This window comes from Taurulus bubalis, assembly GCF_910589615.1.
Source record: "Taurulus bubalis genome assembly, chromosome: 4".
Taxonomy (NCBI): Eukaryota; Metazoa; Chordata; class Actinopteri; order Perciformes; family Cottidae; genus Taurulus; species Taurulus bubalis.
In genome coordinates this window covers 20,779,930-20,807,028 of record NC_136592.1, presented here as the reverse complement: position 1 = coordinate 20,807,028, position 27,099 = coordinate 20,779,930, and the positions used below count along the sequence as shown (strand labels likewise).

The 27,099-nt window shown below is 38.8% G+C and overlaps 2 protein-coding genes and 1 long non-coding RNA gene across 3 annotated transcripts; 2 read left to right on the top strand and 1 right to left on the bottom strand.

Annotated features, from left to right (window-relative positions):
- Nucleotides 1-4,803: 4,803 nt before the first annotated feature.
- Nucleotides 4,804-15,159, top strand: gnb5b (guanine nucleotide binding protein (G protein), beta 5b; the record flags this gene model as incomplete). The annotated part of the gene is made up of 12 exons (XM_079216789.1): nucleotides 4,804-4,929; nucleotides 6,375-6,486; nucleotides 7,084-7,220; nucleotides 7,368-7,409; nucleotides 8,195-8,271; nucleotides 8,794-8,926; nucleotides 13,061-13,204; nucleotides 13,398-13,489; nucleotides 13,833-13,881; nucleotides 14,174-14,270; nucleotides 14,537-14,728; nucleotides 15,128-15,159. 12 exons carry the CDS (start codon nucleotides 4,804-4,806, stop codon nucleotides 15,157-15,159), a joined length of 1,233 nt encoding a protein of 410 aa, XP_079072915.1.
- A 2,515-nt stretch (nucleotides 15,160-17,674) lies between these two features.
- Nucleotides 17,675-21,236, top strand: bcl2l10 (BCL2 like 10). The gene is made up of 3 exons (XM_079217143.1): nucleotides 17,675-17,721; nucleotides 18,662-19,120; nucleotides 20,297-21,236. Exons 2-3 carry the CDS (start codon nucleotides 18,665-18,667, stop codon nucleotides 20,417-20,419), a joined length of 579 nt encoding a protein of 192 aa, XP_079073269.1. The 5' UTR covers nucleotides 17,675-17,721; nucleotides 18,662-18,664; the 3' UTR covers nucleotides 20,420-21,236.
- A 3,149-nt stretch (nucleotides 21,237-24,385) lies between these two features.
- LOC306735561 lies at nucleotides 24,386-26,946 on the bottom strand. Its single transcript, XR_013770983.1, has 4 exons — nucleotides 26,846-26,946; nucleotides 26,389-26,486; nucleotides 25,990-26,069; nucleotides 24,386-25,137 (listed from the first exon to the last, which is right to left on the bottom strand). It is a non-coding gene; the product is annotated as an uncharacterized lncRNA (long non-coding RNA).
- Between the last annotated feature and the right edge of the window lie 153 nt (nucleotides 26,947-27,099).

The window sequence follows — 27,099 nt, the reverse complement described above, 5'->3', positions numbered from 1 at the left end:
GACCAGGTCTATGCCTCCAGTACTCGCTCTGCATCAACACCTGGGTCTGTTGTGTGTGTGGTCCTGACCCCGGTGACCCCAGCTTCCTCCTTTGTGTTTCAAGTAGCTGTTAAGATTGTTCTTCTTGTTGCCCATTAAAAACCCAGTTGGGCTGATAAGAAATCACGTTTTGTCATCGTCTCGTTCTCCGGTGAGAATGTACGCAACAATACACGGGAGCGGACCCAAAAGAGGGGTCGAGACCTCGCAAAGAGGAATAACTTCATAAATTGTAGTCTCGCTTTGAATGTTGGGTCTATATTTAAGAGGCAAAGCGAACGCTGAGTCCCAGTAGGAAGCCGTCTGAGTGACACCGCGTTAAAGTTAGCTCTCCACCCCATGTTGAGGCAACCCGGACCAGGCTTCATCATTTCACCCTCTGAACACAGTCAAGCCAAGACAGATCTCATCATCTGTATTATATTATTTATACATATATAAATATGAATAATATATATCATGTATTTTATTTATTGCATTTACCCTACATTCATTTAGATTAGAAGCTTTCTCTTTGCAGTAAACATGTCTGATATATGAAGGCTGGGACCATCATTTCCCACAGCTTTGCAAAAACTGCTTTAGTTTAGGTCCATTGTAGGCTGTTTATGTCAATATCAGGTAACTTATGTCGTATAGTTTAAGGAGTGCCGGCACAGATGAGTATTTGTTAGGTCACGTCTTAATGTAGAGATGACGCTTTACCGCATTTATCCTGAATTTCAGGCAGATGAAGTGCAGCAGGGGTTTTAACTGAGGAGAGATTCAGAAGGTGTGAGGTTTAAGCTCTGACAAGAACCTGCTATCCTCTCCACTGTCTGTTTACAGCTGTGACCAGAGCTGAGCGGCACTGGAAACACTGGCACAAAGATATTTAACTCACGCACGCAACATTACACTCTGCTGATTGCTGTATCACCGGGGGTTTTTCTTCCTCTCTCTACTGGTCTTCTCTGGTCACAGCTCTCTCTAGTCAGCGCTTTGAAGCGGTTTTACTATATCAATGTGGAAATATTTATTTCAGTATTGTCATTTTCTTAAGCATTAAAGCTATGTATATTATAAAGCCATGTATCACTGAGCAGAATGGGCGGAAACGGTTTCTCTGATGTTGGTTTTAAAGAGTTTGTCTCAAATCTTTCCAGCTTTACACCAATATCTTCTTCCTTATTCCCACCTAAACAATAACTGCAGCCGAGGGCTCCGATTCCTCCCCTGTCCTACATGCCTTCCTGTTTAGTGGCTAGGAAAGCACAATATGGGCCTTTTATAACCAAAAACAATAGAATATGTGGACCTGCACTTTCCCCACATCTCAATGGCATGGGGTTACTGCCGTAGAAAGATATTTTCGTCTTTTCTGTTTGGTGCTCTGATTGTTTTGGTTCAGATATCCAGACATATTTGGTGCTTACTTTCAAAGGCTGAGGGTGATATTGCACCACACCCAATACTCAGTCAGTATAGCCACAGTGTAGGAAAATAACTGCACAGCATGCACTGCTGCTGCTGCCCTCGTCTAACCTGCATGGGCTTTACTATTTACCAGAAATGAACCTGCATGCTTTTGTTCTTTTAGTTTGAACAGAGAAAGCTAGCTGAGAGTTGTTCGATGAGTGTCCGGGAATCTGCCAATGTAGTTACAATAAGTCCTTTGTCTGCATTCCCATGGTCCTCGTTGCCTCGTGTTTAGCCCTTTTGCCCGTCTACTTCCTGCTGTGCCATTAGTATTAACAGTCAATCAAATTTGCCTCTTGCCCTCATGTGAACCTTATTTTTGCCTCATGACTTTTACCCTTTCATAAATCTCATTCATTCAATTATTATTTGAAGGTGCTTACATACATAGGAGCTTGTGAATGGTCACCAAAACTGGACTCAGTACCTTTTTTTTAATTTTATTTAATGTTTTGTTTAGTTGACCCACAAAGGAAATAAGAGTGAACTTGCCGGTGAAGACACAGTATGCGCTGAGAAATAAATATATTTTACCACGGTGAAGTATCTCATTAAATGCCATATTAATTACAGATAAAAACAAAAGAGGAGTAAAGAGAAGTTAGTATGTGAAGTTGTTTTGTGTTGCACTTGTATTTGAGAACAATTTGATATCGATATGCTCTCATTGGGACCACATGTTATCAGTCTGCCTTCTGTTATATCACTTGGGTTTATGGGTAGTTTAAAAAAAAGTATGGTTTGTGTAAAAAGTACATTTCTGTGGCGAGGAAGGTGGTAATTGAAATAATTAATTAACCACATGAATGTTTCAAATTGTTAATGAAGTGTATCATGATTTTAGTTGCACATTGTTGGACAAAGCCTTATCTGAATTATTTGCTATCTAAACGACTTAAACACACTATCAACATTGTGGCATTGTTTTGTTCTGTCAGTGCAGTTTGTTTTTCTCCACTGTAAAATGAATATAAATTGTTAAATGTGGTCGTTTTTTTTATTTTGATAAGGTGTCCTTTTGTCCTACAGTTGGTGTCACAGATGGATCACACTGTTTAGCCATCAGTCTAGATGCACTTTTAGGACATTGCTGAGGAGGTCAGATAAATGATAGCTGGATAAGGACTGTAAAAAGAAACAACCCTTCTACTGAAGTCCGACGCATTACGCTTCCTTTACCACATTCCCTCTGCGAGTGGGCGCTTCACTTTTTTAATCTGTGATTTTTTTTTTTGTTTCTGCTGTTTAATTAAAAACTATGAATCGATGCAAGCCACGGGTAAGAAGACAAACACTCTTGTGAATGTCATGCAGCTTGCTCTCACTTGCTCAGACCATCCTTGTGGACTGAAGTATTGAGAGTGCAGAGTCTGAAGGCTGCCCTAGTTTCAGAGGAGGGAAAGAAAAAACACGTTCATTCATTTTGTTGAGCAGAGCTGCAGCATCTTGTTCCCCTGGGCTTCTCTTGGGCTCTCATAGAGGAGAAAGTGTCATTCCTTCACTCTGTGTTTTTACATGAAGGAGAGAGTTGGTTGTATGATACGACGTAGACATTATAAATGACCATTGTTCTTATCAGCACTAGCGTTGATTGTGCCATTTTAAAAATTATTAAAGACAGAACATATATCATCACCCCAGCTGTTGTGGTACTGGTGTGAACATGCTGAAGCCAGTGCCACATGTTTCCTCTCTGACCCATGTGTACATTTGATAAACTGGACTGTTTGTAGTTTCTGGTAGCTGTGCTTAGTGAATGTGTTCACCGTTAAGAAACTAAGAAACTCGGAATAAATTGTCAAATCTGTAAAAGTAAAATAATTCAGCACTGTTGGATTGTCTCTGGGAGGTTATTTCTGTGTTTTTTCTCATTCTTTAGTCTTTAAAAAATGTGATTCTTTCATTCATGTAAAAAAATTGTCCAGCCATTAAATAAACTGAATATACGCATTATTGATCTCGATTGGAGAAGATGCCTGTTGTTTTCTTTTCTCCTTTCTGTCGTATTTCTTGCTCTCTTAATCAGCACTAGATGTAACAAATCGTGCATAAATCTGATTTAACATCCAACAAAAAGGTGAAAAAAAAAATGGCCCGGTTGTTTTATAACACGGATAGCATCTTTTGACTCAAAATATATATATTAGTTAATACTACATCAAGTAAGGCAATGTAATATTACATCATGCAGTTTAAGTGATTTTTTTATATTACATCTTGGTACTGGATTAGGCTGTTAATGTAACTTTCCAGGCCTTGCAGGTACAGTAATGCTGCAGGGACGTATGGAGCAGAGCAGAGTCACAGCTTAAACTTCACTAAGAAGCTTATAGTTCCCTCACTGACAATCCTCTTCACTGGAAAACTCAACTTAGTTCTCAGGCATAAATACCTGCTGTACAGAGGGGAAAAACATTTTCTTGTGAGGTAAGATTGTATCATTGATATGGCTGCTATTTGTGAGAATAATCTTTTGCAAACTGTGTTTTAAATTTGTGTCAAATTTATTGAAACCGATGTGCACATTTAAGTAGAGTGTAGAGTTTATAGCTTGTGATAAACCAGCCTGGATGGAGTTTGACTGATGAACTATACCAGTTTCTGTTGAGGTTCATTTTGTATGTGAGGATTACCTCAATAGCAGTCTCAGTGACTTGAGAATTGAACGGCAGCTCATTTTTAATTCAAATTGCTAACATAACTCACATTATTTTATTCTACATTCTGTACAATATAATACCAGTATTAATGGAAGGACTGGAAATATAATGATTAACTTGAATCTCTTAATAAGGGTGTTGTTTTCGAAAAGATGTACGTATGCTGATTTTTTTAATTTATTTTTTACAAAATGCAATGTAATAAAGTCAAGGAACACATATTAGTATGTAATTACATTATTGTGTGTTACGTCATGTAGTGTATTCATGTGTATATATTGGAAAAATTACTGTCAGAAAATAAGTGACAGCTTAAAATAACGGTCCAGTGCATGATATATGGAGGATTTGCAATGGGAAAAGGTCATATTCAATTGTAATTTGGTTGTTTTGGAGTGTATACTGGATATGTGCAGTTCCCAGAATAGCTGCGCTGCACTCCTTCCCTCTGAAGCTCAGAGAAGGATCAGGCTGGAGTAGATTACCAACTACTTATCCTAACACACTCACACACAAACAGGCCAAGTGGTCACAGCACGGTACAGAAAATCAAGAGAACCTCAATAAACCAAAATATCATACAGCTGATTGACTGAATGTTTGTGTCTGCGTTTTCCACAGGGCTCGTTGGTGATCATCTGCAGCCATGTGTGACCAGACGTTCGTGGCGGCCACTTTTGGCGCCTGCGACAGCTGTGGGAAAGCCAGTCCTCTTATGAACATCTACATTAAGTCCGAGGCCATCAACTACTGCTCCTTCTGTGTGGAAGTGGTATGTTTTCCTGCCACATAAGACAATACAAACTATGGCAATGTTTGCATCATTTCATTTGAGTGCACTGTAAAGCTCTGACAAGATATGAATCAGCTGTAAAAATAGAAAAAGAGAAACACAAATATACACAATATGGACTGAAGTTACAGGCGTCTCTTACTCTTATGTTTATCTATGAACATATAACAGCAATCTGTGAGGCAGCTGCTTAGATTCTATACAAAGCATCTTTAGTTTGACGAGGATCACTAACACTTGCTGTTTAACTGAGGACACACCACTCAGCAGCACCTTTTGACATGAAACTGTATTGTATCATAAACACACACACACACACACACACACACACACACACACACACACACACACACACACACACAAACAAAGGAAGTCATGAGGACCTTTCAGATAGAGATGCATGCCACTGAGCCCCCTCCGGATCTGTAGCTCTTTGTCAGCTCACTCGATGCCAGTGACTGTCCAGAAATAATTTCATTGGAGCGATTATGTGTTCAAGGAAAATACTGAAACATGTTTGCCAGAAAAGTATAACAAAAGTAAAGTGTGATTAAAACTCCTTGTCTTCTAAACCTTAAATATGTGAACACAGACCACTCTTTTAAAATCTTCTACCAATTGCCTTTCAGCTTTGATTTAATGAATGATCCCTTGGACAACATGAGCCAATCCAATTGAAATATGTTTAAATCTGTTTGGGTCGAAATGAATATTTTTTTTCTTTTCTTTATATTTTTCATTGTAATGTTTCTTTGGGGTATATGTCTAAACATGCATGTTTTCAAATATTGTCATTACTGAGGTAACATTTAATTAATCTAATATTATTCACAATATGTTTGTTTAATGTTTTCCTCAGTATTGAGGTGGCAGAGTCATACAACTTAAGTGATTTTAGATATGCTATTGTTAAGATGAAGGAAGGTTGAAATAAATATATTCAAAAGCAAAGCCCATAAAAGATATTTTAGCAGTAAGCTTTCTTAAAAAGGTGAGTAGTTTTCAGGTCACGTTTAAAAGCCACTTGAGGAGACATAAATAGTGTGGAGCTTAGACTACAATATCTTCAAGGGTCAGAACAAGTTACAAATTGTTTTTAAAACTTGTAACTCACTAATTGAACTATAAAGGGAATATGTGGAAGACTAAACGCTGCACCGGTGTCCGCGTGTCTAAATGCCTGTGAAATGAATTTGAATGTGGAGGATGGAGGGAGAGGGAGGAGGAGGAGGAGGAGGAGGAGGAGGAGCGGGCTGACTGAAGCAGAGCACGCGCTGTGAATGTGACACGCGCGCGGCGGAGCATCACCTTCGCGCTCGTTGACGAATTTAACGAGCCTCGAACCAGCAAACGTCCCCTTTTCTCTTCCCGTCTCCGCGTCCTCCTCAGTGTGCTTTGTTGTTGTTGTCCTTTCCCTCTCAAAGATGGCTTGTCAGGCGCTCCAATCAGGGGAAACCGTGGCGTCCCTGAAGAGGGAGAGCGACAGTCTGAAGAAGAAGCTGGAGGAGGAGCGGGGAAAGCTGAGCGACATCGAGTGTAAGTGTCTGGGACAAAATGCCAACTATTACTCTAAAAGCTGTGAACTCGTCTCCTCCACATGTCCTTGTTGTGTCTACACACGCGGTTTACTGAGAGACACTCCCCGTGTGAAGGGACGTGTTCATGAAGCAGCCTGCAGTCAGATTACGTTTGTGTCAAATTATGCTGATATTCCATTTTCTGCTGCTTTATACTTTCACTTTACTACATTTCAGAGTAAAGTGTTGTTTGCTACTTTCTACTAGTAACTTTGCCAAATAACATTTCTATATTTCTACATACAAAACCAAATGGGGCAAATTGTTAACGATTAACCTTGTATAAAAGGGTTTAAATTAGCTTCAATTGACTAGTTAACTGCTGCATACATGTTTAAGCATAACAATAATCCAACAATATGTAATATAATGATACAATACAGGCACCATTCTGCAGCATTTTAAGTGCTTTTACTTTTGATACTTTAAGCAATCATACTTGTAAGTCTGGTATGTTTACATTGATGTTTTCCTACTTGTACTTAAATAAATATTGTGAGTACTTTCTTATGTCGAAGGTTCTCATGGACGTCTGCATTGTGTGTTGGTACCTCAGTGAACCAGGTGGCTGAGAAGATCGAGGTCTTGGGTGCCCTCTCCATAAAGACCAGACGTGTCCTGAAGGGTCATGGGAACAAGGTGCTGTGCATGGACTGGTGTAAAGACAAGCGTCGCCTCGTCAGCTCTTCACAGGTAGGCCTACACATACAGATGTATATTTAAGACCTAGAGTGCAGTATGATCTAATACAGTACAATTGTCATTTTATGCTGAGCATCACTATAGTATATGGGCTCCATTTCATGTTGTATGTGATGCAGATGTTTCTTTCTTATTTAGGATGGCAAAGTGATCGTCTGGGATGCATTTACTCTTAATAAGGTGAGTAGATGTCTGTGTGGTAAGCCAACACAACATAAGACAGGATAACATAAGACACAATATATGTTATTGTCCTAAAGGGGCAGTAGTGATGCACACAGCTGCAGTCCGCTGGAGACACATATTGATCACCTCGTGTAAATGTAACCAGGTTAAATCATATCGAGATACAATCTGGATATGAGACGCATTTCAATGCAAGGTGTGAGGCGGGTCTCAGACTTGAAATGTCTTTAAAAGAAGAGAACGAAATGCACAAACAGACATTGAACAAACGAATGGGACTTTTAAAAAATAAATGGGGCTTTTACTTCCACAAGCTTGGTTACCCAATTTAACCTAAGATACTGTATGTATGGCTATGTTTGTTTTTATTTATTTGAAGGGTCAGACCCAGTGACCCAGTCCTCTACTGCCATACTGCTCTGAGAGAGAGGGCGCAACACCATCACAGAGAAATATGCATTTAAAGATTATCCATCCATCTGTCCCCAATAATGACTGTGTGTGTGCATGTATGTGTGTGTATGTCTGAGTGCACTTAAACACATCAGGAGGATTCAGCCTGATTTGACCATCATGTCACTTCTTGATGGAGTATAACCACACTCAGCCTAATCCCTATTAATACAGGTTTACCGCAGCTGTGTGTGTGTGTGTGTGTGTGTGTGTGTGTGTGTGTGTGTGTGTGTGCGTGTGCGTGTGGAAGAGAATAGTTGGTTTATGCTTGTTAAAGAGAATGTATGTTCCTACCAATAATGAATTGCTACGAACATGTGTTACAGGAACATGCAGTAACCCTGCCGTGTACATGGGTGATGGCGTGTGCTTATGCCCCCTCAGGCTGTGCTGTGGCATGTGGGTGAGTACAGAGAATTTCTCTTTTTATTGCCTGGATTTAATTAAAAAAAACTACTCTTTCCAATAAATAAAGATCAATGAAAAAATATTTAGATTTTTTTGTTATACAGTTATTGCTATTGTGAAAGAAAATGTGTATGTAGAGGTATTATCTTATTGTGTTCAACTTTGCAAAAGCATCAATAATTTAAATGACCTGCTTGCTCCTTTTTAATAACTGCACACTTGTGTAGTTATATTATATCGGTGAATACTGTAGACAGTGGCTACATCAGTTGTTTGTAAACGTGTATGTTTGGTTACTACTGGTATTGCTCAGTGGAACTAAATTGGTTCCGACTGGGAAAATGTTTTATTCAATATTCTGAATCTGACATATAATGTAAGAAACGTTCATTTAATACCCAGTCATCATTTTTTGGGATCATTATGCGATTTCCATACCCGGACCCTGTGTTAGTATTGTCTACTATTTCATCAGTGGCCTATCATCTAACTTCCTGTGTTTCATCTCCTTCCAAAGCGGATTGGATAACAAGTGCTCGGTATTCCCGCTGTCACTTGACAAAAACGAGAATTTGGCTGCAAAGAAGAAGTCTGTTGCCATGCACACCAACTATGTGTCCGGGTGCACCTTCACCTGCTCTGACATGCAGGTGAGCACCAGTTCAATGTCTTCTGTGAAGCTGAAAATAAGAGCATCTTTCAGATGAAACTTTGTAATCTTTTATTCATGATTAAATGCATTTTTTCCACTTGAACCAAAAAAAACAACAGCAACATGGACTATAAATACATTCTGACATAAGTAATGCATGTTTTGTTTGTATTTGTAAGTTTGTAAGTTGAACCGGAAAGGTTTGGTGAAGCTTGGAGAGGACTTGAGATAAAATAAGCTATGATATTCACTGTGTTTATTTTTTAATGAATGCTTGCCATGGCTGATCTATCTTCCCAGTTAACTGTGAATATATGGAGTGTATTTACTCTTTACAATTGCCACATTTTGCCCTGACATGCTCTTTTCGCAGTCTACAATCTGTACAATTAACATACATTGGCTATTATATCAGCACCTTCATGTTAAAGTTATTAGAGACAAGCCCCAGTAGACCCAGTAAGAAGGGTACATCCAGGATTTGAACCTCTTGCACCCAAAGCCAGAATCATACACCAAGACCAAAAAACATTTGTCGAGTGTTTCCTCTCCGTTCTCTCCTGTCCAAGAAATCTTAAAAATATGACAAATATTTATTTTCTTTTTTTGTGCGTGGATATTAGGGCAGAAATCTTTGATTCCGATAAAGGTAATTTCAAATCTCAATAACGATATATATATATATATATATATATATATATATATATATATATATATATATATATATATATATATATATATATATATCACAATATAGAATGTTTTCTGGTGATTCAATAAATATATAGTCTATACAAAAAAACTGAAAAGTCAATTAAGTAAGAAAATGTAAGAGTACTGAGTATTTTCTCTTTTAATTAAGAATATTTCCATTCAAATTACATAGAAAAATTAATAAATATCTCCAGCTATACAAGGGGTATTCAAATGAGCAGAACTAAATCAATTCAGATTTCCTGAGACATTTAAATGAGTATGTGCTTATCATAATCAATTTAGATGAAGTAATTATGTATCTGGATATATGATTTCATCAAGTTATGATTCCATCGAAAGACAAGTTGAGTTATTGCCCAGCCCTAATTGACATACTGTATGTATTTTTTGTTGTTGGCTGTACCTTTGACTCCCCAGTAGGATACAAAGAAGGTAGAGAGAACATGAAGGAAACAACCTGAGACATTTGGCTTGAATAATTTGCTCTGACAGAGCAGAGGGAGATGGATGGCAGGTCTGAGAAGGGTGGAGGGGTGGTGATGGTCCGCTGTCCTGAGTGTATTAATAGACACTGAGTGCTTCTTATCAAGGAAAGAGGCCGTTATCGAGTTAAGAGTGGAGCACACTGACCTGAGGGCAGAACATTTAACACATAGACACGCACATACCTTCACACACAAATACGTATGCATGCACACGAGCATGACAGCCTTTACACTTTAGCATTGAAATGAACCATGGCGGTGGACTACATTAAGGGTTCAGAAAGTGTGTTACTATTCATCTTATTTCAAAGACCTAGTTCCAGCCTCCTAACAGGAGGGTTGTGTGTGTGTGTGTGTGTGTGTGTGTGTGTGTGTGTGTGTGTGTGTGTGTGTGTGTGTGTGTGTGTGTGTGTGTGTGTGTGTGTGTGTGTGTGTGCGTGCGTGTGCCAACATACCGGATGTGGTAACTGTCAATGAAGAGTCCAGACAGAAAGTGTTTGTTTTAGAGGTGACCTGTACATTTGACTCAAGCCTTTATGACCAAGGTCTTTAAATACCAACCCGTCCCAACTGCCATCTCAGAATTGGGTTTTAGTTGCAGACGACTCGTTTTCATATTTGGCTGCCGAGGACACTCTCAGGCTGATCGTAAGAGGACATCAATGCCTTGGGGCGACACTGCTTGCAAAGTAATCTGCTGTCTCTGCTATCATTGGCAGCCGCCATACATTCTCATTCTTTCTTCTATTTTTTTGTTTATGCTGTTTTCAGTCATTTGTGGAATGTTTGACTTTGAGAAAGACTTGACTATTACCAGCTGGTTTACTGTGTGTGTGTGCGTGTGTGTTTGCATGCGCGTCCAACTGAGAACAACATTTAAGTAGTGCATTGGCTTTAAGCTGATGAGTTTTGATATGTAAGATCTGCTGTTTCACTGACTGAGTCGTGTGGCTTTCTCATTAAAGACATTTGCATGTGGGATCACTGGGTAATTTAATGAACCCCTGCAAGTATTTAATAAATGGTAACATGCATGTGGTGGTAAGAAGAATCAGAATGATGCAAAGGCTCTCTGTTAGATCAATGAGGTTCCCATCTGTGTATCTGTGTGTCAGTAATTGTGACTTACTGATAATTGCATTCATGTTGAAACTAGAGCTACATCTCAGTGCAGGCAGGATGTAATGTGTTTTTGTGCCTGAGGTCATCCAGCAGGAGCTCTCTAATCCTCCAGCCAGCACAGATCTCTGATGTCTGCATGTGTCTCTAAGTGCACATAATCTGTTTTCATCAGAGGGATCGCTGACATTTTGGAATTTTGTTTGTGTGTGGAGACATTATGCACAATGAGAGTGAGGAGGTGCTGACCTTTAGCTTTTGTCGTGTGTGTGTGTGTGTGTGTGCGTGTGTGTGTGTGTGTGTGTGTGTGTGTGTGTGTGTGTGTGTGTGTATGTGTGTGAGCCATCCTGCCTGTGAATGCATTTGTATGTATGTGCACATAAAGTACAACAGCTATCGCCAAGGTGCCATTACATGTAGTCATATGACAGAATAGTGCTCAACAGCATTTCTCTACCTGTCCACACGATGAGAACAGACTTTCTGAAGCATTGGGAGGATGCTGGTCTGTTTCTTTAAGCCACCACTGAGTGGCACTAGACGTGTACCTTTTAAATATTATTCAATCAAGTCAAAGCATGTAAAAAAAGTCATTTTAGAGTTTGTGATAAGCAGTCATAGTATAGTATGAAGTGAAACAAGTAATATCATATTTTGTCATAAAAGGTCATAGTATAGTTTGCATGAAAAAGTCCTGAATAGAATGTCATAGTATGTGAAAGATGTCATACAATAGTATGTCAACAAAAGGCATACAAAACGTCCTAGTATAGCATTTTCAAAAAAAATCATAGAAAGGTCATTGTATAGTATTTTTGTTTTAATATGTTGGATTTGAATAGTATGTCTGAAAAGTCATAAAAAAGTAATGGTATGTTGTAAAAAAGCACTAAAAAGTCATAGTATAGTATGAAGTAAAAAAGTTATATAAAAGTCATTGTATATTTTGTCATAAAAGTTCATACTATATATAGTAAGTCAGAAAAAGAAATACATAGTATAGTTTGTCGTGAAATAGTGATTCAAAAGTAATAGTTTATTTTGTCAAAAAAGTCATCCTACAGTATGTGAACATACTTTACGATGACTACAGTGTGTCATACAAACTCATAGTATTTGTGTGGTTACAAAAGACATAAAGAAAGATTGAAAAAAGCTATAATATAGCATGTCAACATTTTTTTTTTAAAGTCATAGTATAGTAGTTAAAAATGTAACATACATATGTATGTATGTAAAAAGTCAAAGTCTAGTATGTTGAAAAAAGTTATAAAATAGCGTGTCGATAAAAGTAATGGAAAAGTTAGCTTTGTATAGTATATTGAAAAATTACATCGCACTGTATGTTGAAATAAAGGACACAAATGTTATAGTATGTGTAAAGTCATGGTATAGTATGCTGAAAATATTTTTGTTAAAAAAAGCCATTACACGTTTTAGTATAGTGTGCCAATAAAATGTCAAAAAGTCATAGTATTGATTACCATTAGAATGTCTTATGTTACCAATTTATCTTAAATGATTGGAGGTTGATTTCTAATATCACCTGTCTAATCTTCAGTGCCAAAATAAACACCACTCCGAGTTTCACCCTATAGCACAAACGTGCATGATGAGATGAAGTCAACGAAATTGTAAAAAAATATCCTGAACATACATGTCCTGTTCTTGCTCCAAAATATTGTGAAATAAACTGAGTTTAATGTTTTCATTGTTGTTTGCTTTGTGTTTTTTTGTTTGTATGTTGAACATGCGTGTCTGCATGTGTGCGGCTGCTGTTGTCCATGTGTATGTGTGCCTGTGTCCGTTAGCTCCTAACCTCCAGCGGTGACGGCACATGTGCCTTGTGGGATGTGGAGAGCGGGCAGCTGCTGCAGAGTTTCCATGGTCACGCAGCTGATGTCTTGTCCCTGGACCTCGCCCCATCTGAGACTGGAAACACGTTTGTCTCTGGGGTGAGAGAGAGATAATGTGTGTCTTTATATTTGATATTTGTCATGTTGTCGCAAAACCGTGTAACTGATTGTTCCAGTTTGGATTTAGAGTTTTCATGAAACACTGTGATTTTTAAGATTTTTAAGATTCTGGATTTTTTTTACAGGAAAGAAAGCAATATTTTCATTCTCTAAAGTGTGCGTGTGTCATCAGGGCTGTGATAAGAAGGCCAACGTGTGGGACATGCGCTCTGGACAGAACATTCAGTCTTTTGAGAGCCACGAGTCTGACATCAACTGTGTTAAGTGAGTCCAGCTCTTTGATAAATAACAAAAATGGAAACTTAAATTATATAATTCCTACCTTATAATTCCTACCTAGTTCATCAAAATGCAGAATGAACAAAGACATTTTCCGACATGTGTCTGAACACATGCTCTCTGCTACACCTCAGTGACCTTTTTGTAAATCTTGTTTTCAATTTGGTAAAACCTTATGAGACCCTTAGATTAGATACTAAAAACAAATCTGCTTCCAATCTGGTCTAACATAACGTTTAAATCTGTCTTTCAAGTTGTCTGGTCTAGTTACTTTTGCCAAATGTGCCTAAACACTCAACTTTCTTATTCTCTCCTCACGTGTGTTCAGGTACTACCCCAGTGGAGACGCATTTGCTTCTGCTTCAGACGATGGCACAGTGAGTCACGTCATATGACCTGCTCATCAGTTTGTTGTGATATGTCTACTGGTCATGTGTACAAAGTCAGTTGATTTATTGGACTCACTCTGAATCATTTCTTGTCATAATTTGATTTATGGGGTGAACTCAGCCATCTCAATTTGACATTTCTCAGATTGTGGTACTGGCAGGTTACCTCAAACAGAGTAACACCTGTCCACAGAAAAAAAGAAAACATACAAATGATCAACTAAATCCATTTGTGTGCCGTCTGTGTCTGTGTTGTTGTATGTTTACTGGTGTCCCTCAGTGCCGTTTCTACGACCTGCGAGCTGACCGTGAGGTAGCCATCTACCAGAAGGACAGCATCATCTTTGGTGCTTCAACTGTGGACTTCTCTCTGAGTGGTGAGGAGTTTGTGAAGTGCTTACGGTTGAATCAACCATTGATAGTCTATTGAATAATATGCATTACTCATCAGCATCTACTGGGATAGTTTGAAGTTCACAAAAGTAGGCAGTATTTAATATGAATAAAGGCCATTTTTTTATGATTCGAGGAAAACTAAATTCTTAGTTTCAACTAATCCTCCGTCCTTTTCTACTTCTGCTTATTCCAAATTCCCCACTTCCACTTTCATGTACTCTCTCCTCCTCGCTTCCTCACGCTCCAGGTCGGCTGCTTTTCGCTGGTTATAACGACTACACCATCAATGTGTGGGACGTTTTGAAGGGAACTCGCGTCTCCGTCCTGTTTGGTCACGAGAACCGCCTCAGCAGAGTCAGAGTGTCACCTGACGGCACGGCGCTCTGCTCGGCCTCCTGGGACAACACCCTACGGGTGAGCTGGAGTTTCCCTGCGCAACGTGAACTTTACCATTTCGCCTGTTTATTTCTTCTTCTCACATCACAACAGCTGTTTGAATTTATAATATAAATTAATATTAACATATGAGTTGTGATCTGATCTTTTTTAAGGGTGAGGATTATAACTAAGCAGCCCTGTGCAGTAAATGGGTTTGGTTCATATTGACCTTGATCAATAAGGAAGGTTGGGCTACTTATCGTTCTAAAAGATTTGAGAGTCGAGTGTCGTGGTCAACTATGTCCATATTTTAACACAATATTTTTATCTTTCTAGCATCATTTTTTTTGACTAAATAAAAAGGGTGTTGAATTTTGAGGTTGTTTAGCTTGTAACTTGTGCATAAAAAATCCTGTTTTATATTTTAACCCATATGATTCTTCTCACTTTTCTCATGCAGATTTGGTCCTAGAGCTGATATCCCAGTTGTGATCCAGTGACGACAACACCAACACTACTGCATACAAACCTTCAGTGTGACAAACACACAAAAAGACCTAAAATGTCTCTTCTGAATGAGAACATATCATTGTATCATAACTGTAGTGTGATTATTCATTGAAGATGCAGTCAAGTTTGGATTCCTAATATCTGTTATTGGTAGCTTGATGACTGATTGAATGAATATGTAATTGTTTATGCTAATGTAGGAAAATAATTGTGAGTGTAAAAAGCCACACGTGTCTGCTCTGCCATGTAGATCTGCAGACAATATCAACGATTATCTTGTAAATTATGAACATTGGTTAACTATTATACCTCCCCTGAGAATAAAACCACCCAGAATCACATTATATATATATATGATTATCCAAAGGAACACAACTTCAATGTAGCCACCTATGTGGTTGTTTTCAATATACATAAACGTCAACAGCTTAGATATGTTACTTGTGAAAGAAATAAAAGAGATTTTAAGTATTTTGTTGTTGTTTGTAGCTTTGATTTCTCTTTTGCCTTCAATTCACTCAGTTCTGGTAACCTCACTGGAGTCAAAACAGATTAAGGTAAACTGACATGTTCATGGGTTTACAAAATACAAATGGACAGTTGGAATATTCGCAGATTTTAACGGATTGTGCCAAACATTCGATTGCACCGAGGTTGTTCTAGATTCAATCCCAATGGCTGATATTTGCATCTCTATTATTTTCTGGAGGGGAGAAGTTGAACTATCCTGAGATCTGATGATATTGTCAATGCGTTCTTGTGTCATTTGCACAGCCCATTCTTTGTTTGTTTTAAAGACAACATTCTTAGAAAGACAACCCAAGAAAAAAGGTTATCCTGATTTTATAAATACAAAACGACAACTAGATGGGTTCAAGGGAAACTGGAGCGTACGGACTAACACTGTGGTTGCATTGTTTGCCACCAGGGGGCGTTACACTTCATCACAATTGTACCAGGAATGCCTGGCTGTCCTTCCTAAAACAAGTCCTGTTGTAGTGTTTTTAAGAGTTCAATTGCATCATTTAAGAATACATATCCCGAGAGAACACATTTATTTATAATTTTTAAAAATGCTGGTGCACAATTGTGGAAGACTTACAGATCAATGTAATACTCAATTTGTTGAGCACACATTTTGCATGAGTGGGAGATTATACTGTGTGTTTCATGTTTGTCCAAGTGTGTGTCCTGGAAACATTATTGATCAGATGGTCTCTGCATTTAGTGTCGGATTATCTAATTTGTTTCCCATGCAGCTCATCTCATAAAACATGTAATGTGGACAGGGAAACACCCTGAGGGAAACACCAACGTCAGAGGTTGAGCGACAGGGAGAGAAGAGGGCCTGATGGAGAGGACAGAGGGGAATTACCACGCAGAGGAAGTACCCAAACATATCAGCAGCTGCACCACACTACCTCAACCGTTTCCTTTGACTGCCATTCACTTGATTACAACTCTAGGCATGTTTCACTTCCTCATAAAGATCAGTAAACTGGTCGTTTTGTAGTTTACAAAAAGTGATATAACACACTGAGAGCCAGAGGAGTGAGACTGGTTGGTGATGAATTAAACCAAAATCCTAAAATCAAAAGCCTGCTCTCAGTCTTTTCAAAGCAGAGGTGAAACCTTGCTGATATCTATATTTAGTTTAGGTCAAATGAAGATGGCCTGAATTTACATAAACGTGCCGAGTGTGAGAGCAAAAAAATGTCAATACATTTTGCCGTAATGAAAGTCAACTAATATTGTTGTAATACATTAACTCAGGCTCGAACTCTGTCTCTTGACTTTGTCTTACAAAACATATTTCTACAAAGAAATCAGCCAATTTGGTATGATGTGAGAACAATATTTTTTTCTGGGATTACGATCAATGTTGCTTCATCTCTAGCTCACAGTACTTTTGAAATGTAGGCTGTCCTATCCCGAGAAGGACTGCAATTAACTATTATTTTCATCATTGTTTAATTATGTTCAGGAGTAGTCAATTAATGGTTGGTCTATAAAACGCCATAGACGTGACAAGCTGCTCCAAAAAATCCATAAATAATACATTTTTAGATAGTTGTTTGATTTGTTTGTTTCTTTTTTCGCTTACCTTAACTATTAATCGATTATCAAACTGTTTCTTTGATTTCTCCCTACAGGATACTGCAATGATTACTTTAGATTGTCATTCATTTTAGAGTTGCATGAGTACTGCCACCAATACAACTTCATATTAGACCTTCAGACACACACTGTGGCAAACCAATTAATTTCAACTACTCTACTTTTATTAGTTTTCTACATGAATCTGATAACGATACCAATTGGCTGTATTTTTCACTTGCTGTCGGATACCACCACACACAAAAAAAACGGTTACTGCGTTACGAAGGGACTTTCTCGGGTCTTTTTGCGGGCAGCGGATAAGTAACCCGGAGGCGGAGCCAGAGAATAAACGAGCAGCAGCCGGCTGAAGGGAAGCTGTGAACGGATCGAGGTTCTCCTTCCGCCGTCCGTGTGTGCACAGAGCAGTCTGATATCGCTGGGAGGGTAAGCTTTTGTTCCTTTTACGCACGGAAAACATTATTTCACCTTCTCACACGCGACATATAAACACTTTGACGTTCGTGTAATAATACTACTAATAAAACGGCGTTTAAACGCGCCGGTTCGTGGTCGAGCTGGCTCATCGTTCGCTTGTGTGTGAGTATGGTCCTTTGTGTCCTCCATTGCTCTGGTGACGGACCAACGGCTAGTGAGAACGCAGCCGGCTAGCCAACTGCAAGTTCACCATTTATACTACAGTGATTTATACTAACATGTATACTAGAGTGAGTGCTTATGTCGTTTTTGACGGTCTGTTAACTAACGGCGTCTGCTGCGTTAAGCCTCCAGCATCATCCGCCTCACCGAACCGAGAGCTGCCGTTCTCACGAGAGGCGCCTCTGACGCTTGTGACGCTCGCGCTAGCGTCGCTGCTAGCTGCCCAGCTCCCCTTCAACACGTCGCTAACGGACCACAGTAATTAGGCTACATGTTTACACCTGGCTGAGAATATATCGCGAGGGATTGGGTTCAGATGCTCGACTATTAACGTTTTCTTTCTTTTTCTAAAGAAAAGAAGGGCTCGTGGTTGTAATCATGGTGGTAATATAAGAATAACGCCAAGGTGTCTTCAAATCTTTGAAAAATGCAATGTAGGGGTTTCTTTTTAACTGTTTGTTCAACAAGGAATCTGAAGATGTCATTTTGGGGTTTAAAAATCCTGATGAGCATTTTTCATTTTTTTTTAAGTTTTAAAGACCAACCGATAATTACGTATTTGGCAGATCAATTTCTAATGTGATTAATAGTTTGTGTTAAATGGGTTACACATCAACACACTATATTTGTGGCTTTCAGTAGCCGTACAATGATTTGCATGTCAGCAGGCTCCCTTAGTTTATACAATTAATTGAACTGTCTCTTTTATTCTCCTCCCCCTCTTAAGAAAATGTCATGCGGGCTGTGGAAAGAGACCTTGGCTCTGGCAGAGGACTACCTGTACCTGTGCTGCACAAGCCCACGGCCAGCCCCTCCACCTCCCAGCGAGTCAGCCGCTGCCATGAGGCGCCTGGCCCAGGACATGGAGGCGCAGCACCAGGCTCGCTTCCACTCCCTCGCTCAGACCTTCCTGAGGCAGTGTGGGCCGGACCCCTGCTCCAGCCTCAGGAAGGTGATAGAGGAGCTGGTGGGAGACGGACACTTGAACTGGGGGAGGGTTGTTTCCCTTTTCACCTTTACTGGGGTGCTGGCCAGGCTGCTGCTGGAGCAGAAAGGCACGAAGCTGGGGCTGGACCCTGGGCAGGAACTAGAGCAAGAGTCCGGAAACTGCAGGGGACTGGCGGAGACCATCGCTGATTACCTGGGAGAGGAGAAGAAAGACTGGCTGCTGGAGAATGACGGATGGGTAGGTTAAAACAACATGTCTGCTTCTAAACTGCTCTGAGCTGAGTCAACACATATAGTAGATAAGAGAAGTATTTTAATTGTTTCCAGGGTGGTGAGCCAGTTTAAAACGGAACTGTAAAGAATCCCAGTACGTCGTGAAAGTGACTATTTTAAACTTTTGCCGTTGGAAACCACCTAATTTGATAGTCATGTTTTCTTCCTGCGTGGGTTTGTATTCAGATCAGTGTGTAAACGTGTCTTAAAAAAAGTCTGTGGCTTAGTTTAGATGCAGCCTTTTTTCCCCTTTACTGTTTGCTGATGAGACCAGTGCTCGGAAGGCTCGTGTGGCTGTTATGATTATATGAATTGTGGCGTAGCAATAGGCCAGATTGTGAGGAATGTAGTGTTGGAAAAAACAACCCGCAGCAGTGCAAATTCAGAGCCATGATCAAACAGTGTTGAGGGTTAGACTATCAGAGTGTTTTGTATTGGTTAAACAAAAGCTGTATTGTCAGGCCAAATTGGACTATAAACTTGTTTAGCCACTGGCCATCAAAAGAACAAAGATCATTTTAAACCTGCTCGTTGTGGTTTAACTGGAAAAACATTTAAGGGATGGTTATGATGGACTCTACGTAGACAAAGGTCCCAGAAGCCTCCGAACACAACTGAAGTTGAACGTCTGCTTTTGTGAATGGGTTCGCCCTGGCCCCCTCCCAAAAAAACACACAAACACACACACTTGCCCCTCCTTTCTTCAGCTGGCAGCTGGTTTCAACAGACGCTTAACCTGCTCAGCCAGATGGACTTTGTAGTAACAGTCAAAGCTTCTGTGTGTTGAATTTGGCAAACGCCATATTGAAAGTTAGCGTGGTATGACTAGAAAAACAAGCAGCTGCAAAGCAGAGGGACACCTGGAGCTGAGAGCAAGTGGACTCGCTGGTCGAGTCTGTGGCTGCAGTTTGAAAACATGACAGAGAAACACACAGCTGGTGATTGGGCTGAACAGAATCTGACCTCCCTAGTTTTTATTGTCTTACCAAGCAAGAATGAGTTGGACGACATCTTGGCAGCTAATACTTTCTCTTTTGTAAAAACTTGCAGTATATGCAAAAAACTGACAGTAGCGGGTAAATATTCCATCTAGTAAACAAGAAGTTTCTCAATATTTGTTTTTGTTTTTTTTTTCTCGTAGGAGGGGTTCTGCAAGTTCTCCCGCAGTGCCAGAGAAGTCAGCCAGGACTTGTCCATGAAGACGGCGCTGTTTGCTGCTGCTGGCGTGGGCCTCGCTGGACTCACCTTCCTCCTGGTGCGCTAGCTAGCCTTCTGCATCCTGAACCAATCCCATCCATGTTCTCATTTCATTCGGCACAATTAAGTAGACTTTTTAATTCTAACGTCGATGCTGCAAAAACAGGCTTTATCTGTAGTGAATTCAGGGTTGTATCTCAAGTCATCAACTGAATGTTTGCATCCCCCCCCCCTACACACACACATATATTAATACTGGCATTTTGTCACTCATTCCTTAAGATTGTAAAAAATGATTTCAATGCCTTCAATAATTTTGAAGTAAGTGACATCAGCTTGCATATCAGACAGTTAAATTACGAAAGCCCAGGTTTCTGGACAGAATCTTCTTGCTCTTTGTATTTTCAACTGTGCAGCTTAAAGACTTCATTTCAATTTTACCACAGCTCGTGATTTGGAAATTGTCAGCTGCCTTTTTATTCATGTGTTTACCTGAGTTGTGTATGTGGTATAGAGCCATTCTAGTGTACAATGTATAAATTAATATATTATATTTATATGAAATGAAACTGTAAGCAGTGGCCCTTTTTTCTAACTGATCCACAGCTAATTCAGTTATTTCATTGTTTCAATGTCCTGCGTTCATGTGAAACGTCTGCTATACATGGGTCAACGGCTGAATCCAGCGCTTAAGACAACACAACGGTGCTATATGTTGTGAAATGTTTCTCATATCAATCTAACAAAACAGGGACCAATCTGACTTCAAACACATTGCCATTAGAACAAACTGTTGCTATGGCATCCCCCCTCCACAAATCCCTTAAACATTATATTTTTACATTGTTTTGGTCTATTTATTTGTCACTGTTTTTATAATAAAAAAAATTACAAAAAGAAGCAATTATTGAGTTCTTTGTGATCGAGTATAGTTAAGTCTGCTTTCTTTTTCAGTGTGAACCAGTGAGGCTATGTCACCTTTTTACATAATTGTTTTCCCTTAAATTTCTACGCAGCAGGTCTGGAGTGTCGAGGAATATAAATAGTAAATGATCTGCCCTCCTTTCATATGCAGACATTGTCATGAATAAGATATGTTCTGCTGTCTGCCTCTGTGCTCCTGACCACCACAGACTCGTGATGCAAAGTGCTGCATGAGCAATAAATTAAGGTAAAAATGTATTAACTGGCTGAGTTAGGAGAAACTCCTGGAAATAAAGAAGAATGGGTGTGACAATTAAGCTTAACTTTTATTTAGTTTACAGGCCAGTCATTAAGCTACTTTAACACTCGTGCATAATACATTTATTAAAGTACCTTACGAGAGTCATTTTAAAGTAATTGTACTACGCTGGATTGCCATTGTATGGCATGGTATGCACCTTCTACTTACTAGCTTAAAGATATTGCAGGCTTGAACCCAATACATTTATTTGACTGCTACTTTGAGATCTAGATTTAGCATACAAAACATTTATCACCTAAAGTATCAAGGTACCTGTACATTTACTTCAATACTTTCATTCAAGTAAAACAAACAGGTATTGTTATTTTTACTAAAAGTAAAATAGTATTCAAACATTTCAAATCTTAAACGGCTAAATAATATTTAAGAACATAAGATCCAAACAAGGATTAGTTACCTTTTTTAAAACTGGCTTGTAAAAGAATCAACTTTAACTCATTTCCTAAATGTAGATTGAATATTCAAACTCTACTGCACCTACTGTAAATATCAAACTAAAGGATCATACATTTGTTTGTTACTTTGGTAACAATGTAACTGTTGGGATATCTTTAAATGTACCAGGGCTTCAATGGCATTTAAAGTATCAACATTATCTTCTATGAATCATTAATTAGTAGCTATTTCTAGAAGACAAATAATGAGTTGAAGTTGCACTTTATAGGCTAGACTGAAACTGTTGAAACACTGGCATACAAAGCTTTCAGTCAAACTGAAAAAAAAACAGAAATACAAGATGTTTAACTAACAAGAGATAAAGTGTCCCACTTGTCTATCACAAATGAAGTGTGTGTGTGTGTGTGTGTGTGTGTGTGTGTGTGTGTGTGTGTGTGTGTGTGTGTGCGCGCGCGTGCCATGACACTGCAATGAGGTCATTGTGCCTGCATCTCTCCGACTTCTCATGCACAGACAAAGAGCCCATGTGTTGGTCTTTTCATTCATTTGGAGCACTGAAACTGAGCATTTTTCCCCGAGTAGACACTCACATACGTCAAGTATTGTCTCCATTATAGTCACAACACACAGTCGCATTGTTTGCGAGAAAGAACCACAACTTCTGATGTGGTGATCTGTGTTTCCTGTTGATACTTTTACTCCACCAGTGAAACCCAAATAGTGTCGCAAACAGCAGACAAATCTCCTGTTATTATTGCTTTGTGTATTGTATGGATTATACGTTGCAAAGATTACATGGACAGCATTCCTCTGTAAATGATTTCAAACTTAATCTAGAGGGTTTAAAATGCCAAAGTTTAGAGCCACAATATGTGCTTTTTATTGTTTCATTCCATAAGCTGATTGATATCTTTTCACCATCAACAAATCCCATGAAAAGACTAAACCAGCAGTGGTAAAGTATGATCCGTCTCCAAAGCCTGATTTCTGAGCCATCCTCTGACGTCCTTTATTATGATGAACATGGCATTATAGTTTATTTGAAGTCGGTCTCATATAAACCATTCTGCTGCCACAAATACAAAGCACCAAATCTGTGGCTGAAAGTAGTCTCCAACAAAACACCCCATGTGCACCTGCCTGATTAACATCTGCTAAAAACTACATTGCCCAGCTGAGAAAATTGGTTAGCCTTTTTTTTTCTTCTATAAATCCCTGACCCCTTTTTACAGATTGATGTTTTCATGAGGAACCAATAAGCGTCGAGCTACAGACCCCACAAGAGTGATGAGGAACTCTGTGACCTCGGAGCTGACAACAACCGCCAGCTGGTCCAGATATCAGATATTACTGCTCAAAGTGATAAAAGGAGGCCTGAAAAAAAACAAAACATGGAACAGTCCGATTGCATTATCAAGTCTCCACAGATGACGGGTAAACAAGGACACTTATTCACATACTATACTGAAGTGAAATTAATTTGAAATGGCATTTTATATTACTATATTACTGAGGCAAATATTGTACTTTTTAGATAGATAGATATATACTTTATTAATCCCCAAGGGGAAATTTGTTGTCGTAGTAGCGCCTTACAACTTGAAGATACAAATAAACACACAAGATAAAATGTATAAAGAAGCAACAGATGAAAGATATATACAAAATTAAATTAAAATAAAGTAAAATATATGTGTATATATATATATACACACATATATATATATATATATATATATATATATATATATATATGTATATATATATATATATATATATATATACAAATATACACAATAAAATAGAATACAAATAACTGGAACGAATGTACAGCAGTTTTAATCAATTTCCTTTATTTGACACCAATAGTTACTACTTACTTTGCAGATTCACATTTAAAAACCTTGAATGAGAGTACAAACTATAAATCCGACATGAATGATTATGAAATAGTTCAAACAGGAAGGCTACGTATGCATTTCCGTCCCATAATTATACGATTAGATTGTATCTGGTGCAAACAGAGGGACACGTGAGGGGGACAGGAAGTCTAGCTGATCTCTGTTGAGGCGGACGGTTGCATCAGTCAGCACTCAGAGGCACACAAAAGACATTTAAAGTGGGCACTATTCAATAAGTAGTGAGAAATTATTGATTTTTCAAAGTTTTTTATTGCACTTCAGGAAATTATGATTTGTGGAATTGATTATAAATTAGATTGCAGCATTATACCGATACTGTAAGTTGTTTTAAAAGGTTCAACGACATGCTCCGAGTCCAATTAAATATCACATATTTAACATTTGTCATTGATTTGGAGTTTATTTTAGCTGGTGAAATGCTAGAATAATAACAGATGGCAGTAGTATTTATTTCAAAACATCATCCAGGTGATAGTATATGTATTTATTAAGGGAAGTATGAATATACAATATATATATGATATGTTAGAAAATAATGACAGAGCCTGAAGCTGATTTCCTATTTCGATTCCTAATGCTAAGCTAACAAGCAGCAGCTTCATATTCACCATAATGGTACCAATCTTCTCCTCTACCAAACTCTTGGCACAAAAACATTTGATTGAAATAGAGAAAAGCTGATTATGAAAAAAATAGAAGTGGCTTGATGAAGATTCCTGAGTAATGCAGCAGGAGAGAAGATATATTTATGAGTAAATATCAGACGGACATGACGAGAACAGTTCCTGTGGCTCCAGTCAGCTGAAAAGCTTCTAGTCTTTCATCTTGTGCACACCGCATGACTTTTAGTGCGTACATTCATAAACAGAAGTGCAGATCAGTGCCCGGCTCCTCAGAGATGCCCTCGCCATCTTCTCGTCTTTGTCTGTGTTCACAGTGAAGATATATGATCTGACCTTCTCATGGCTGACGGTGAGTCTTTGGGGTTTTGATTTTGGTCCAAAATTACATTAAAAAAAATGGTTTAATGTCTTATTTTAATATCTGAATTCACTTTTGTATTGAGATTAGCAGCTGTGAGCAGATGTTTTCTGACCCATGAAAAGAATCAAACCATTGTTCTTGCAGTGTGAATACAGCTGGCGTTTTAACCTCCATCTAAGAACAAGATCTTGGGTTTTTCAGCCATTTCTGAACTCTCTTCACCACCTCCTCTTCCACCTGGAAACATAAAACACAAAAAAGGTTTTACTTATTTTTAGCCATGCTGGCAATGTAACTCTGGTCCAAACTGAAATATCTTAACAACTGACGGATGAATTGCCATGAAATTAAAAGACAAACATTCATGTTCCCCATCACTTTGGGGATCCTCCTCTAAAGCCATCAGCAATACTTTGGTATACAACTAAACAAGCCTCAGCTGGACATTTAATTACATGGTTGGGACGGTTCGTTTTGGAATATGAAATAAAGTTGATTTGAATTCAATATAGTCCAATTCTGACGTATATTCTATTTATGCGTATCCCATCAGTAACCAGAAAGGTGACCCAAGAGTCTTAAACTTGGTACCTGTAGTTTTCTGCAAACGACAAGCCACGACAGGAAAATTAAGTCGCAAAACTTTAACTATATACCGAAACAGAAGCTAAACTACAGACCATCTTATGCTGTATCGGACCAGGACATTACGTGTGAGTGGTGAGTCACACAAGGTGAAAACAATACAAGCATTGCTGTTGCTGGTTATTACGTAAGGCCTCTTCTCTAAAGTATGTGGGTGTGGATCCCAAACCACAACAACTTGAGGAAAGCAGTCAGGTGAGTATCGGCCGACTGCTTTAAGATTTTGCACCAAAAGAAAAAAAGAAATGTTCTCGATGTAAAACATATTTTGTTTCTTGAGACAAACGTTACATGAAGTTCTGATTTGAATAGTAAATTATCAATTCAGGAAAACGTTATCGAAGAGCACCAAAATATCAAAGTCAGTCTAAAAATGTGTTTTCATTTTTTTTTTTTTATAGCAAAAGTAGTCACAAAAAAAGAGTAGATATCCATCTCACTAACCGTATTAGGCTCAAGAGGAACGGCTTTCTTCCCAAGCCTGGAGAAGACCAGCTTACCATTCACCGACACCTCCAAGCTTCCTATGGGGGGATGGATCAGTGTCAGTTCATAACAACGCTGGTCATTAATACCAGCATGTGCACTACAACCAGGTTCATTGGAGAGACTGCTACACCATAAACTAACAATATGTTAATAAGGATTTGCCATATAAACAACCCGTATATTCTGTTGACATAATTGGCATATAACAAGATATAACTGAACTGAAACAACTGTGTCTAGTAGTTAATTAACCATGAGTTTACTTTATTCATATCATTTCATCTTGTTTTCGCGGCAGAAACAGGCCTCGCCTTGTGTCAGAGGAGAAAGAAAGAAAGAGCAGCTTCATGTTACCTGAGCGGCCCATGCTTTCAGTCACCTGCTTCACAGCAGGAATCTTCTGGAGGAGCTCGGACAGTTGCCGGACCTGGCTTGCGGCACCTCATCCAGGACTGGAACACAAAAACAAAATCACATAGAAAAAAGTATTAATGGCACAAAATAACTTTGAAACCCACACAGTCAAAGTCTGCAGAATTTAAAGCTCGAGTTCAATGCAAATTTCAAGCCAACATGAATTTACATATCTACCTAGATATATTTCTACTTTGTTCTTGAGCTTCTTCGGAAACCTACATTTATAGTTAAACTGGAAAATTAAGCTGTCCAGTCGCATACGGATATGTGCAGTATGATTACGCCCCAACTTCAAATAAAAAAGGTAATCTACATCCCAACTTTACAGAGTTAATTAAAGCCTGTCCTAACCACAAGCGTTATCAGCACATTATAATGTTGTAAATAAACTTACCCATATTCAATGGAGACTGTAGCCATGATTCTGCGGCTGATTTGGATCACCTAAGGCTGGAGTTGATGTCGAGCTGTAAACCTTCAGACCGAAGATGAGCTGAATACAATGCAGTCAGGATTGTTGGGACTATTATAGGAGTAGGCGGCCCACACCCAATGGGAGGGAAAACCTGTCCGTACAGTCTATAAATCATACTCGGCTACCAGCAGTTTACTATAATTAAAGTTGACTTCCTTCTCTCTCTCTCTCTC

Coding starts and splice junctions, on each gene's coding strand:
- bcl2l10 (XM_079217143.1), top strand. CDS start 18,665: ATGTCATGCGGGCTGTGGAAAGAGACCTTGGCTCTGGCAGAGGACTAC. Junction 19,121..20,296: donor TGCTGGAGAATGACGGATGG/GTAGGTTAAAAC, acceptor TTTTTCTCGTAG/GAGGGGTTCTGCAAGTTCTC.